Source organism: Aquarana catesbeiana, linkage group LG04, assembly GCF_042186555.1.
Source record: "Aquarana catesbeiana isolate 2022-GZ linkage group LG04, ASM4218655v1, whole genome shotgun sequence".
Lineage (NCBI taxonomy): Eukaryota > Metazoa > Chordata > Amphibia > Anura > Ranidae > Aquarana > Aquarana catesbeiana.
In genome coordinates, this window is record NC_133327.1 from 262308634 (window position 1) to 262322488 (window position 13855).

General features: G+C 40.8%; 1 protein-coding gene across 1 annotated transcript; it reads right to left on the reverse strand.

Moving 5' to 3' along the window:
- Positions 1 to 6691: 6691 nt before the first annotated feature.
- LOC141141487 (receptor-transporting protein 3-like) lies at positions 6692 to 13137 on the reverse strand. The gene is made up of 2 exons (XM_073629107.1): positions 12641 to 13137; positions 6692 to 8438 (listed from the first exon to the last, which is right to left on the reverse strand). Exons 1-2 carry the CDS (start codon positions 12778 to 12780, stop codon positions 7961 to 7963), a joined length of 618 nt encoding a protein of 205 aa, XP_073485208.1. The 5' UTR covers positions 12781 to 13137; the 3' UTR covers positions 6692 to 7960.
- Between the last annotated feature and the right edge of the window lie 718 nt (positions 13138 to 13855).

Consider the following 13855-nt stretch of genomic DNA (forward strand, 5'->3'; position numbering starts at 1 on the left):
TCAATGTCCATTCACAGGCACAGACATAACAATGCTGAAAATATCCCACTAGCTCTCATAAATCTAAAAACAGGCACACTTTCAGAAACTGACAAAAAAAAATGTATTATTATGATTTTTATTGTTATTATTACTACGGATTTATATAGCGCCAACAGTTCACGCAGTGCTTTATAGCATGAAGGCAGACAAAACTGTTGCGATACAATTCAATACAGGAGGAATCAGAGGGCCCTGCCTGTTAGAGCTTTAAGAGAGAGGATCAAGTGATACAAAGTATATTAACTGTGTGGGATGAGCTGATGGGGAAAATAAAAGTACAGTTGTTAGGTGGGGGCAGAATAGGCTTCTCTGAAGAGAATGGTTTCCAGGGATTCCCCAAAAGTGGTCAGAGTAGGAGATAGTCAGATTAAAGTAGGAAGCTCCATAGGATGGGAGAGGCTTAGGAGAAGTCCTGGAGGCGAGCATGGGAGGAGGTGACAAGGAAGCTAGAGAGCAGGAGGTCTTCGGAGGAATGAAGAGAACGATTTGTTTGGAATTTTGAGACTTGGTTAATGATGTAACTGGGGACCGAGTTGTGGATGGCTTTGTAAGTTGTTGTTGTTAGTATTTTAAATTTAACCACTTGACCTCTGAAAGGTTTTACCCCCTTTATGACCAGGGCATTTTTTGCTATTCAGCACTGTGCTACTTTGGCCATTTTTGGTCATGCCACACTGTACCCAAATTAAATCTATTTAATTTGTTTCACACAAATAGAGCTTTTTTTTGGGTGGTATTTGATCACCACTGGGTTTCTTATTTTCTAGTATATATGAAAAAAATACCAAAACTTTTGGGAAAAAAACACATATTTTATTTTTCTGTTTAAAACATATCTAATAAATTCAAATTTCTTCGTACATTTAGGCCAACGTGTATTCTGCTACATGTCTTTGGTAAAAACCAAACTACGATTTTGGGGACACTAGTATAGTTCTTGTAATCAAGATACTGATTCGTACAGACACTATACTAGTAATAGTGGTGATTATTGAATTATAGGGGTTTATTTACTAAAGGTAAAGTTGCTCCCAGAGCTTAGTAAGTGAGCAGAAGCTCTGCTGACTTCTGTCATCCAATCATGTGCAAGCATCAGTGCTGTTTTTTTTATTTCCATTCCATATGATTGGGTATTCTTTGCAAAGTGAATCTTTACCTCATTTACTAAGCTTTGCAAAGTGCACAGTCTATTTGCCTTTAGTAAATCAACCCCATAGTGTGACTGTGATAGTGTGGCAAGCAATGACAGTGGCTGGGAGGGACACTAACTGACACTGACATCACTAGTGATACTAATACAGTGATCAATGATAATACTGTACACTGTCACTGTACTATAGAGGTAAATCAAAGGGTTAAATGTGCCTAGCAAGTGTATGCAAGTGTATATGTGCTGCTTGTACACTCGCAGAATCTGGCAGGCTTCGCTCCCTGAACGAAAGGAGCTCAGAGGAAGAAACCAGCCAGATCCTGCATGTTCTGTTTACAAACACACAGGTCTGTGCTGTGATTGGCCACCGCCGTTCAACAGGTATATAGCCAAAATTATTGGCTCTAGCCTGCTGATAGATATTGTGCTGTGGCCAATCACAGCACAGATCAGTAGAGGGAGCAAGCTCCTGAAAGCCAGGAAGTGCCACAACATATCCATATGTCTCTTAGCCTGGAGCTGCCACCCGCAGTAAATGTACAGTGGGTGGGCGGCAAGTGGTTAATTCATTGGGTGAGGAGAATCCCAGTGGAGGGATTGGCAGAGAGGGAGTAACAGACCAGGGGTCAAATTTTCAAGTCCTGAGCTACTAGCCAGACCTTAAAAATTACTCGCCACCAGCTGCCCACCCAACCCTACCCTGCCCCGCCTCTAATTCCTCCCCTAAACACGCCCTTGTAAATTATCTCATGAAATGACTCTGTTAAATTGTCATGAATACCTTCATATCCTGTCTGTCTGCTTACCTGGTCTGTGTGTCAGCCTTGGGCTGCACTCTCCCACCTGCATGGTTAAGTAATCTTCCCTCAGCGTGGATCCACCCTAGGTTCTACAGCAGGGATATGCAATTAGACTTCCAGCTGTTGCCAAACTACAACTCCCATCACGCCTCTGCCTCTCAATGTCATGCTTGTGGCTGTGAGAGTCTTGCTATGCCTCATGGGACTTGTAGTTCTGCAACAGCTGGAGGTCCGCTAATTGCATATCACCGCTCTACAGGATACACTATTTAACACTGTGCTGTCCAAGCCTGCCTTGCCCGAGCAATATTGTGTGTTTGGTTTCCTGTCTCCTGCTTGCCTTGTGCTCTACATCTGTTTCTGTTACTGATCTTGGCTTGTTCTTTGACCATCCCTGCCTGCTTGTTACCCTGACTATTGGTGTGTTCTCTGTTTATCCTTGTCTGCTAGTTGCCCCGACCTTTGGCTTATCTCCTGACTATCCCTTGGTATCCTGGGCTGCTGTAGTCTACCCTGAGCGTGAGCTGGGAGACCCTGGGGGCCGCGACCTGGAGCCAGTTGCAGCGCAGTCCATCCTCACCACTAGAGGCTCTGGTGAACACCTGTTGGCTCTTAGACTCCACATCCTGGGGAATCTTATGATCTAGCTCCCAGTGGGATCCGTGTTGGTGCTCCAGTGGACCTGCTTTTCTGAACCACCCAGAGATCCATCCGCAGCAGTGAGCAATAGGGTCCACTACTATAACGATGCACTCCTGACCCCAACGGTGTGCATCTGTCACCTGGCCTCAGGTGACCTGACATAAATGTTTTATGCAGAATTAAGTTACAAAAATAAATATTAACAACAACAACTTTAACAATATTAACATAAAGCATATCATTACCCATCAGAGTAGCCTTATCAGTGGCCATCAGTGCAGCCTTATCAGTGCTCATTAGTGCAGCCTCATCAGTGCCCATTAGTGCAGCCTCATCAGTGCTCATTAGTGCAGCCTCATCAGTGTCCATCAGTGCAGCCTATCTGTGCCCATTAGTGCAGCCTCATCAGTGCCCATCAGTGCATCATATCAGTGCTGCCTTATCAGTGCAGGCCCATCACTCAAGCTTATCAGTGCCGCCTCATAAGTGCAGCCTCATCAGTGGCCATCAGTGTAGCCTTATCAGTGCCCATTAGTGTAGCTTTTATCAGTTGCCATCAGTGTAGCCTTGTGGCCATCAGTGGAGCCTTATCAGTGGCCATCAGTGCAGCCTATCAGTGCCCATCAATGCAGCCTATCAGTGCCCATCAGTGTAGCCTTATCAGTGTCCATCAATGGGAGTGATTCAAGATGTGAGTTAGAGAGTGTAGGGTGAAACCAGAGGGTGACCATAGTATTTGCAAGGGAACAGTGTCCGGAGGCAGGTAGTTAGGTGGTTAGGAGGGCGTTTAAAAAGAATTTAGTACTCTGTACTACTCTGATATTTGTTACCCTCTTTCCCCTTTCCTTTTTCTATTTTATCTACAACTTTATGTTATAACTTTTCAAAGCTTGAAAATACATGAATAAAAATGTATTCAACCTAAAAAAAAGTTTAGCAGCCTTGTTTGTAGTAGCAGGGTTGAATAGGGGAAGTAATGAGTGTACCGGTTCATTTAAAAAACTTGAGTGCAAAATCTGGTGTAGCTCTGTATAGAAACCAGTCAACTTCCAGGTTTTTTTGTCAAAGCTTAATTGAGCAAGTTGAAGTTAGAAGCTGATTGGCTGCACAGCTGCACCAAATTTTGCACTCTCCAGTTTTAGTAAATCAACCCCGGAGTGTTAAGTGGGGAAGGTATACAGTATATCAATCTTATTTTTGAAGTGTTTGACAATCTACTGGGCAGTGAGTGAGTTAGAGCATGAAGGTAGTGGAGGATGAAGTAGAGAGTTAAAGGTAGAGGAGATTTGATGGCGACTGGATGAGAAGGTGTTAATGAGAGTTATAAAATAGGCCTGCTTAGCAGTGTGGAGACAGTGTGGAGACACTTACCTGTCCAGGCGATCCAGTGTCTACACAATACCACATTGTGTAGATTACCATACGAGAAATAGATACATGTATAAAAAGAGGTCATTAAAGAAATTCCTAATAAGAGAAGCAGGTACCACAGGTAATACTATTAGTTTGACTCAATGGCTGGAACCGCAATGACGTCACTCCCATGCATGTGCGCGGGAGCCCTTTGTTCCGGCAAGGAGCTCTGACGTTCTGGAACAATATGCCGGACCTTCAGAGCACATGTGCCGCTGACGTCAGTGGCTGCATGCAGGGTGAGTACCTCCTAAACCGTTCAGGTTTAGGAGATATTCATTTTACCTACAGGTAAGCCTTATCATAGGCTTACCTGTAGGTACAAATAGCCAAGCGGGGTATACAACCACTTTGTGGCTGAACATTTATATTAAAAATGATCATTTGTCAAAGCCATAATGCCCCTGTGGAAGGTGTCCATATTGAATTGTGGGGCCAGGTGCTATGGAAAAACATAGTAAAGAAAAACCAGGAAAGATTCATGGGAGGAAAGCATTCAAAGAACAGTCCTTGAAAATCTGCTTGGTTCTAACATCAGAAACATATCTGGCCCTCATCAGTTGTGCATTGTAGGAACAATATGGTGCCAGTCTGAAGAAGAAGGAGGTGAATTTTTGTCAAGTAATAAAATGTGATACAGACTTTTTAATTTTTCAGTTTCAATGTTTTTATTGAATTTCAAAAGTAGGTACATCATATGACCATTCTATTGTAGATTATAGTGCAACTCTCAATTGACATTTACAACATTAGACAAATATCGGAAAAATAGTTATCAAAACAACGTTAAATATTTAGTAGTCAACGAAGAATGGAAAAAGTAAAGTTCTGAGGTTACAACTAATGATATCCCATTTCCTTAGTGTACCCAAGGTAGGTAACTTAGAAGGAAGACATACATTTGAAAAATTCGTCCTAATGATACTGATCTTCACACCTGGAAGAGCATCACAAGCAAGTGAAGTATATAGGATGGCCAGCAAGCATATAAAATGTAGTGGATATAGAATAGAAGGAGGAAAGAAAGACAAAAAAAGAGAAAATTGTTTCTGCTTTGCTCAGTACTCACTGAGTGGTATGACAGGGCTGTGCTCTCTGGGCCCTTTCTTCACTAGCAAGTGGCGTGACTGACGGCTCCCATGCGCATGCGCAGGAGTGACGTCAGGTGACTACGGTCAGTCACAGAGCCAGAGTCCGCGGCCCCGGAAAGAAGAGGGGCGAAGTGGGATGTGGCCTCCAGTGGGGACAGCGCGGGCTTGGATTGCAGGTAAATGCCACATAATGGGCTAGTATGCGATGCATACTAGCCCTTTATGCTTTTACTTTGCAGGGAACAAAAGAGGAAGTAAAACCCATCAGGGTTTACTTCCTCTTTAACTAAATATACTATGAAAATTGGAATGTGTGTAAGGTAATTGTAATCCCCAATTCTATCCAGAAAAATCATAGGCAATCATTTTGCCTATAGATGGCTGTACTTTACATATCTTTATTTAATGTCAGTGTCTCTTTAAAGGGTGAGTTCACCTTTACAGAAAAAATGTAAAGGTCAACTAACACTGGACACCTACCAACCCCCTCAGTCCCCGCAGTACTTACCTGCAGTGATCCTGAGCTGTCAGGGCTCCCACAGCCACTGCAGTGATCCAGGGATTTGAAATCCTCTCTGTTCTCCCTCTTCTCTATCAGCACTTTCAGGACAGACCACGGTGATTCTGACTGGTCAGTGCCCTCCAAAAGATGATGTTAATCAATGAGAATCCATCACTTTAAGGAAGATCTATAAAAATTTTTGTTTACAAACTTTTTAGTTTGTAAAATGTTTGTAAACAAAAAGCATGAAAGCATGATATCATATATCCCAGAGAGATACAAAGTAAAGGATTCATCAGTACAGTAAATTATGTTAACATATACAGTCGGCGATAGAATTATTTACACAAAGTTACATAGCATACAGTCAGGTTGTTATTGAGATACATATACTTTGTTTATTTCTGAGTGAGTTTTTGGTTAAAAAAATTATTTATTCAGGGTTTAAGAGGTGTTCTGCATGAGTAAACCAAGGGTGCCATTTTTTGTCGAATAGATGTTTTGTATTGTTTAGGGTATGAAATATTTTTTCCATGAGGATGATATTGTTAATTCTTGTTTTCAGTTAGGTTAAAGGTAGTGAGGAAGATTTCCAGTGAGTATGCAATAAGCCAGTTAGTTCTATGATAGGCATGAATAGTAGACAGTTGGAGAGAGTAAGATGTATGTTATTTTCTGAGATTTTAGATGCTAATTTTTCAAGTAGCTTCCATATCTGAGAAACCTTCTCACATTCCCCAAAAAATGTGTGAAAATGAACCTGTAGAAATGCAACCTCTGAAACATGAAGTAATTAGAAAAAGTCCTGGACAGCCGCACTCAAACTGATATGTTGCCTTTATTGAATAAAAGTCATCAAAGACACATGCCACAGCAGAAAATTGCAGGAAATCTGACGCGTTTCACACTGTAGTCAGTGCTTAATCATAGCTTAATCATATAAGCTATGATTAAGCACTGACTACAGTGTGAAACGCGTCAGCTTTCCTGCAGTTTTCTGCTGTGGTATGTATCTTTGATGATTTTTATTCAATAAAGGCAACATATCAGTTTGAGTGCGGCTGTCCAGGACTTATTCTAATTACTTCATTGTATAAGCATTGCCAGCACCTGTTGCTTCCAGCATGGAGGAGATGTTCGTTTTCAATCGGCCTTCCTAGAGCGGTGATAATTCTCAACCTCTGAAACATGTCTGAGGGAATGAGGGGAAAATGGAATTGAGTTTTGCCGGTGTATATATCTTGTGAACAACTTTATTGCTGTCTCTCTGATTGTGAGTGACCTTGTGCATTTAGGTAAATTGTTGATGCAGTCTGCCCTATTTTCTCTGGAAAGGGAGATATCACATTCTTGTTCCCATTTGAGCATAAAGGGAAGTTTATCTTGACTATCTATGTTAATCAGATTTGAATATACTTCAGATATCAAACCTGCAGCTCTTGGAGAACTAAAACATATTTTTCATAAAATGTGGGTGATATTGTATCCATTATTGAAAGTGTGTGTTATAAAAGTTTCTTATTTGGAGGCATCTCCTGAGTTCGTTATTAGGGATCTTATATTTGTTTTTTAGTGATGCGAAAGAGGTAAATGTAGTGTCTTCTGTAAGTGTTTTGAGGGTGGTTAGGTTGTTATTGATCCACCGTGTATATTCCTCCGTATCTTGGTGGATTGATAGGAATTTGGGATCTCCTATAAAAGAAGCTTATGGGGGTGTGGTAGACATCATATTACATTTTTTATAGTGTAATTTCCAATGTTTATAAGAAACTTTGTTGCCCCATAAAAGACTGGCAATAGAATAAGGATTAATTGATTCTTTTTCAAATTTGACCCATGGGATCCTAGGGTTTTGGATGTGCCATTGGGCTGTTTGGGACCATCTAGCTGCTAGATAATATAACCAAAAATCTGGGAGGCCTAGACCTCCGCTTTTTGTGTGATTTATATAACACTGTTTTGGAAATATGTGGGTGGGAGCCTGACCATATGATTGGAATCTAGTTATTATCTTATTTAATGTAATCGGGAGTGTGCAAAATAAGTATAGTAGCTTTGGTAGAATTGTAATTTTTATCACCGTTATTCTGCCCAAAAATGATATATTAAATGATTTCCATAATTTCATCATCATTCTTAATTTTTGTAACATGGGTAGGAAGTTTTTAGCAGATAGATTATTAGGAAGGTCTATAAAATTTTAAAGTGTTTGCTATATTTTAAAAAATTTAATTATTTAATTATAATTTTAATTCTAATTTCACAATTGAACTCTAATCAGAGACAAATGCTGATTTATTTCATGTTCATGTTCATCTTTTTACAATATTATACAGCAACAATTTGATTGTGGCTCGTGCTGTGGCACACTTCGATTGTTTAAGAGTGGCCTAACTGATTGCCTTGAATATCTTGATGCTTCCCGATTCCTGAATGCTTGGTGCTTTGCCTTATTTTCTTGGATTTTTACATAGTTGCAAATTTCTCTTGAGCAGGCTTCGCAATTATTCCGATCATGTGGGCCATTTTGAAATCCATCTTTCACAAAGGTCTTTGGGAAGTTTTCTATGGGCATTTTGTAAAATTTCTGACATATCCTGTTAACCAAGCACTTTATAGTTATCTCAGCATTCTCTACTAAGATGATGGGTTCCTCATACTCGCCATAGCTACATACTTTGCACTTTTGCCTGAAGATTTGCATCTTCACCTGCCCAATAGACATTTTCAGCTTCATGTGGAATAAAAGGTGCACTTTTGAAGATGCCCAATTGCGGCCGCAAATTGAGCAGTAAAACCTGAAACAGATAACTATTGTATCAGATTTCTTGGTACTGGCAGAAAAATGGAACATAATAATTTCAGGATAATCAGTGGGGACTAAGACTTCAGAATGAATACTGTTGTTACTTCAAAGTGTTGCTGCAGTTTTCTACATATGTATGACTAATTTGACTTTGTAAAGCAATGCAGTTATCCACAAATATTGGCTTTGCACAGAACTAGACTAGACTGCATGCAGACTATTAATATGTTGTAAAAATAATTTGTTTCCAACTTGTGAGTTTTCTATTCCTTAAAGTGTTTAAAGGAGTTCTATGGTCTCAGCATACATTTTCGAATTTTAACATCAGCATTTTAATAGCAATACAAACAGTAGTTATAATTGACAAAACATTATACGCTCATTTGCTAAATCTCCATGCAAGCTGTGAGTGTTGCCTGTCTGCTGGCCATCACTTTCCACAACTTTCTGGATTTCCTGTATGCTTTGCAGATTCTCCTCTGCTGTATACTTTTCATTTCTATGGACTACATATCCCATGGTCCCTTGCTCCCTGCAAGCAGTGATTCCTGTACTGATTCTGCCTCCAGAAACTCCTCCTCTCAGCATCTCTGTCATTCAGAAGACAGGCTCTGTGAAATGTGTGACACAGCAATGCCTACTCAGAGGACATAGTAAACACGCGTCACAGAATTCAAATAAGTAAATGTGTAGGGAACTTCACAAGTAAGTTTGCAAACTTCAAGAGGGTTCCGATTAATAGGAGTAGGCTATAAATAATTGAAAGTATTTATGATTTTATATTTTACCAAAAATGCTCTTTAATAGCTGCATTTTGTTCAAAATTTCCACAGAAGATAATTAATGTGGTTGTGAGAGGCTGCATACACTGGCCAACTCACAAGGAGTGTCAGTGTAGTGAATGCTATAAGTAAATAAGGAGTATATTGGAGCTGGAAACTATTCAGGAAACTATTTTCACTGGTTTTTCTGCACAGCATTATTATGCAGATTTCTGCAGTACAGTGACCTATAATCTCAGATTTAAAGGGGTTGTAAAGGTAAAAGGTTTTTAGCCAATATGTGTTCTCTGTGCTATATACATAGTGAATATAGTTGTTATTTCTGCTTAAAATATTTAGCTACCTGTTAAATAATTATGCTATTTCTCCACTTCCTCGTTCCCTCTCTTGATTTTCTCCTCAACTTCCGGGTTTTGGAGCGCGTTCAATAAATCTACATCACGGTATCAAAGGAACTACGATTCCCTTGAGGCTTAGCGGCATCGCGCATGCGCAGTGCCGCTTTTTCGCTGTGTCACATAACGAAAACGAGCCTAGGTCTTGTTTCAATATCTGGCTATATATTGTTATATATATTGTTTAAAACGTTTTCTAGTTGCTGCTGTCCTTTCAATCAAACTCTGCAGCCGAGCCAACGATCCTGAGTCCAACTCTCAATGCAGCAAATAAGGGGGGGGAGTTAAGGTGGGGCTGTGCAGCTTAGATGGTCATTCAGTACAATAACAAGGCACGGGAGGCGGAGTTACAGCATCTTAGAAACGCCCACGGATCCCCTGCCTCCCGTGCCTGTGAACGTACACAATGTCTCCCTGCAGGGATGTAGTCCCAAGGGAGGGGGCGAGCACGCTGACTAACCCCCAGCCAGAACGGCTCAGATGATGGGGGCAAGCTAAAAGAGGAGGAACAGGAAGTGAGAAATTCAGACAAAGAAAAAATACATTCAGAAGGGAAATCGAAGGAAAAGGTAAGTGAACCAGCAATGCACTAGCTTAAAGGAACCTAATAAGAAAATAAAAAATGAACCTTTACAACCCCTTTAAAATGGTTGTAAAGCCTTAGGGTTTTTCACCTTAATGTGGAACTTCAGTCATTTTTTCAACTTTCCATCTATTAAATCTTCTGCCCTTGTTGTTTTAACATTGGATAGTAAAACATTTTTTTCTGCCAGTAAACACCCACTTCCTGCTTTTTCTCTGGAAAAAAGCCTAGGCTTATGACATTGTGCACAGCTCTTTCTCTCATTCTGGTGAGAGTATGCCAGGAAGGGAAGAGGGATGAGTCATAAGAGGGCCAATGAGAGCTGCAGAGCCGGAGGTGTGCCTCTGTGTGTGTAAATCCAGGAAGTGAACAGGCAGCAGTTTCAGTTAAAATTATTGCAGCCAGACTCAGTGGAGGGAGATTTTTGCAGCATATTTGGCAAGTACAGAATCACAGTATATATAAAATAATATGCAAAGTGGTTGGAGGGAAGCTTCAGAATGGCAAATATGTTTTTATTACAAATTATGTGAGCAGACTGCAGTTCCTCTTTAATGCATTCTATGCATTAAGGTGAAAAACCTTCTGTGATGTAGCTCCCCCCAGACCCCCCCCCTCTTTTTCTTACCTGAGCCCCATCCAATCCAGCGATGTGCATGAGCGCAGTGGCCCCAGCCACTGTCTCGCTCTTCATTGGACAGATTTATAGCAGCAGGAGCCATTATCTCCCGCTGCTGTCAATCAAATCCAGTGACACGGGAGCGGGGGGCGAGTCTCTCTGTCTGTGTCAATGGATGCAGCAGTGAGTCAAGGGAGCGAGCCCACATGGGTGTCCCCAGGGAAAGCACCTTTCCGTGGGGGCACCTGATGAAGTGGAGGGGCTTGCAGCCAGCGGGGCGCCACAGTAAAAAAGGATTGGGGCTGCTCTGTGCAAATCCATTACACAGAGCAGGTACATATAGGCATGTTTGTCATTTTTATTTAAAAAAAGATGAGGGTTTACAACCCCTTTAACCACTTCAGCCCCGGAAGAATTTACCCCCTTCCTAACCAGTGTGTTTTTTGCGATTCAGCACTGCGTCGCTTTAACTGACAATTGCGTGGTTGTGCGACGTGGCTCCCAAATAAAATTGACATCCTTTTTTTCCCACAAATAGAGCTTTCTTTTGGTGGTATTTGATCACCTCTGCGGTTTTTATTTTTTGCTCTATAAACAAAAAAATAGCGACAATTTTTTAAAAAACGCATTATTTATCACTTTTTGCTATAATAAATATTCCCAAAAAATATTTTTAAAAAAACATTTTTTTTTCCTCAGTTTAGGCCGATACGTATTCTTCTACATAGTTTTGGTAAAAAAAAATCGCAATAAGCATTTATTGATTGGTTTGCGCAAAAGTTATAGCGTTTACAAAATAGGGGATAGTTTTATGGCATTTTTATTATTATTATTTTTTTTTTTTTACTAGTAATGGCGGCGATCAGCGATTTTTATTGTGACTGCAACATTATGGCAGACCCATCGGACATTTTTGACACATTTTTGGGACCATTGTCATTTATGCAGCAATCAGTGCTATACAAATGCACTGATTCCTGTGTAAATGACACTGGCAGTGAAGGGGTTAACCACTAGGGGGCTAGGGAGGGGTTAAGTATGTCCTGGGGAGTGTTACTAACTGTGGGGGGCGTGGCTACATATGACACGTCACTGATCTCTTCTCACGATCACAGGGAGAAGAGATCAGTGACACTGTCAATAGGCAGAACGGGGAGATGCTTGTTTACATTAACATCTCCCCGTTCATCCTCTCCGTGAGGTGATCGCGGGTATCCCCGTGGCGATCGAGTCCGCAGGACCCGCGCCTCGACTCACGGAGCTCCCGGCCGCAATGCACGCAATGGCACGGCGGCAAATTCAAAGGGACGTACGGGTACGCCCATTTGCCCAGCTGTGCCATTCTGCCGATGTACATCGGCACGCACCGGTCGGGAACCGGTTAACAAGATGTATGTTATTGACTCGCAGCAACTCAGAAACACAAACACTGTTGACTCCCCTTTGTATCTTTGAATTCCTCTTTATATTGTGAATTGTTTCAGTAGCTCCCCACGTACCTGTGATGTTGTTAAAGGGGAATTTAAAGTGCTGCTATCACAAACTTTATTGCAGAAGAGATACGCAATGTCTTTTCTGCAATAAAATACACCTACGTGCCTGCTTACAGCATTCTCTGGCCTGCAAACTGAAACGCACAGTGTTTAGGCATAGATTATGATATCATAAAACTCTTTTAGTGATTTCCTAACATGCATAATAATATACAGTATATTTAGTTTTATATACAGTAGATTATTATGGTTTCGACACATAAGAAGAATAACAAGTGTAATAGTTATACTGTTAAAAGCAATTGATTTGATATGAGCTCACCTGGCAAAGCAGCACAATGAATATTGAAGCCAGCCCTTCTGTGCCTGGAAATTTTCATCTACAGAAAAGACCCACAGATCAAGGATTCCTCCGTCTTGCATTTCATTTTCAAATATTTCTTTCCAAGTGTCCTCGTCCATTTTCTCCTTATTGAGTGAGTAGGTTCAAAGTTTATTGGTGATACGGCTGTGAGAATTACCTGAGTCTTTTCTGGATAAATGAAAGTGAAACCTGGATTCTTCTCTGGAAGTAGTGAAATTATAGAGCAAAAAAACAGTTTCATACCAAGGGTCCAAGACGGATAAGGCTAGCAATTTGTCATCCTCCAATTTCGGTTTATGCGGGCAATCAGCAGATATTCCACAATAGAATGCCTTTCTGTCTAACTAACACCAGTGCTACATTGAACATTGTTTATAACAAGTGGGGTTTTTTTGTTTTGTCTCGGTAGAGGTGCCCATACTCTCCTGTCCCACCTCCAAAGCACCACCCAACACTGCCTTGCCTTTCAAGCACTGCCCCTTCACTGACCTATTTAAAGAGGAAGTAAAGTCTTCCTTTTTAATTGTACCTACAGGTAAGCCTATAATAAGGATTACCTGTAGCCTGTAGGTACTGTAGATATCTCCTAAACTTGCACCATTTAGGAGATATTTACTATATGCCACCGACGTCATCCGTGCATGCACTCTGAAGAAACGGCCGCCCGTGCCATTTCTTCAGGCCCCTGTGCCACGAACAACGATAAGTATCTCATAATGAGCTAGTATGGCTTTGTCTTACAGGTTTTTTTTGTTTTTTAATAGGGTTTACAACCTCTTTAAAGGGACCAAATTATTATGCAGGCATTAGTACAGCACTATATTTTAAAGCAGTGTTTCTCAACTCCAGTTTTCAGAATTTCCACTATTTTGCACAGGTGGTTTGATCAGTTTTCACTGCCTTAGTAATTATCACAGCCGTTTCATCTGAGGGAAACCCTAAAAACATGGCCTATTGGTGCGCCTTGAGGACTGCAGTTGAGAAACACTGTTTTAAAGGAACTGCACAGTACAGTATATGCAGTACTTTATAATAAAATACATGGTTGTGACAATAAAAAATAGACTGCTACTACACATTAAAAAAAAGATCTTGCTCACAAGTAAAGATGAGCTTATAGTTTTTTTTTATCCTGTTATCCTGTTCACCAAACATCAAACAGTATATAGTAGA

Bases quoted from the DNA above. Each gene is read 5' to 3' on its own strand.
- LOC141141487 (XM_073629107.1), bottom strand. From the start codon at position 12,780: ATGGACGAGGACACTTGGAAAGAAATATTTGAAAATGAAATGCAAGAC. The intron at 8,439-12,640 runs GTGAGCTCATAT...TATCTGTTTCAG, and splicing joins TCATTGTGCTGCTTTGCCAG to GTTTTACTGCTCAATTTGCG.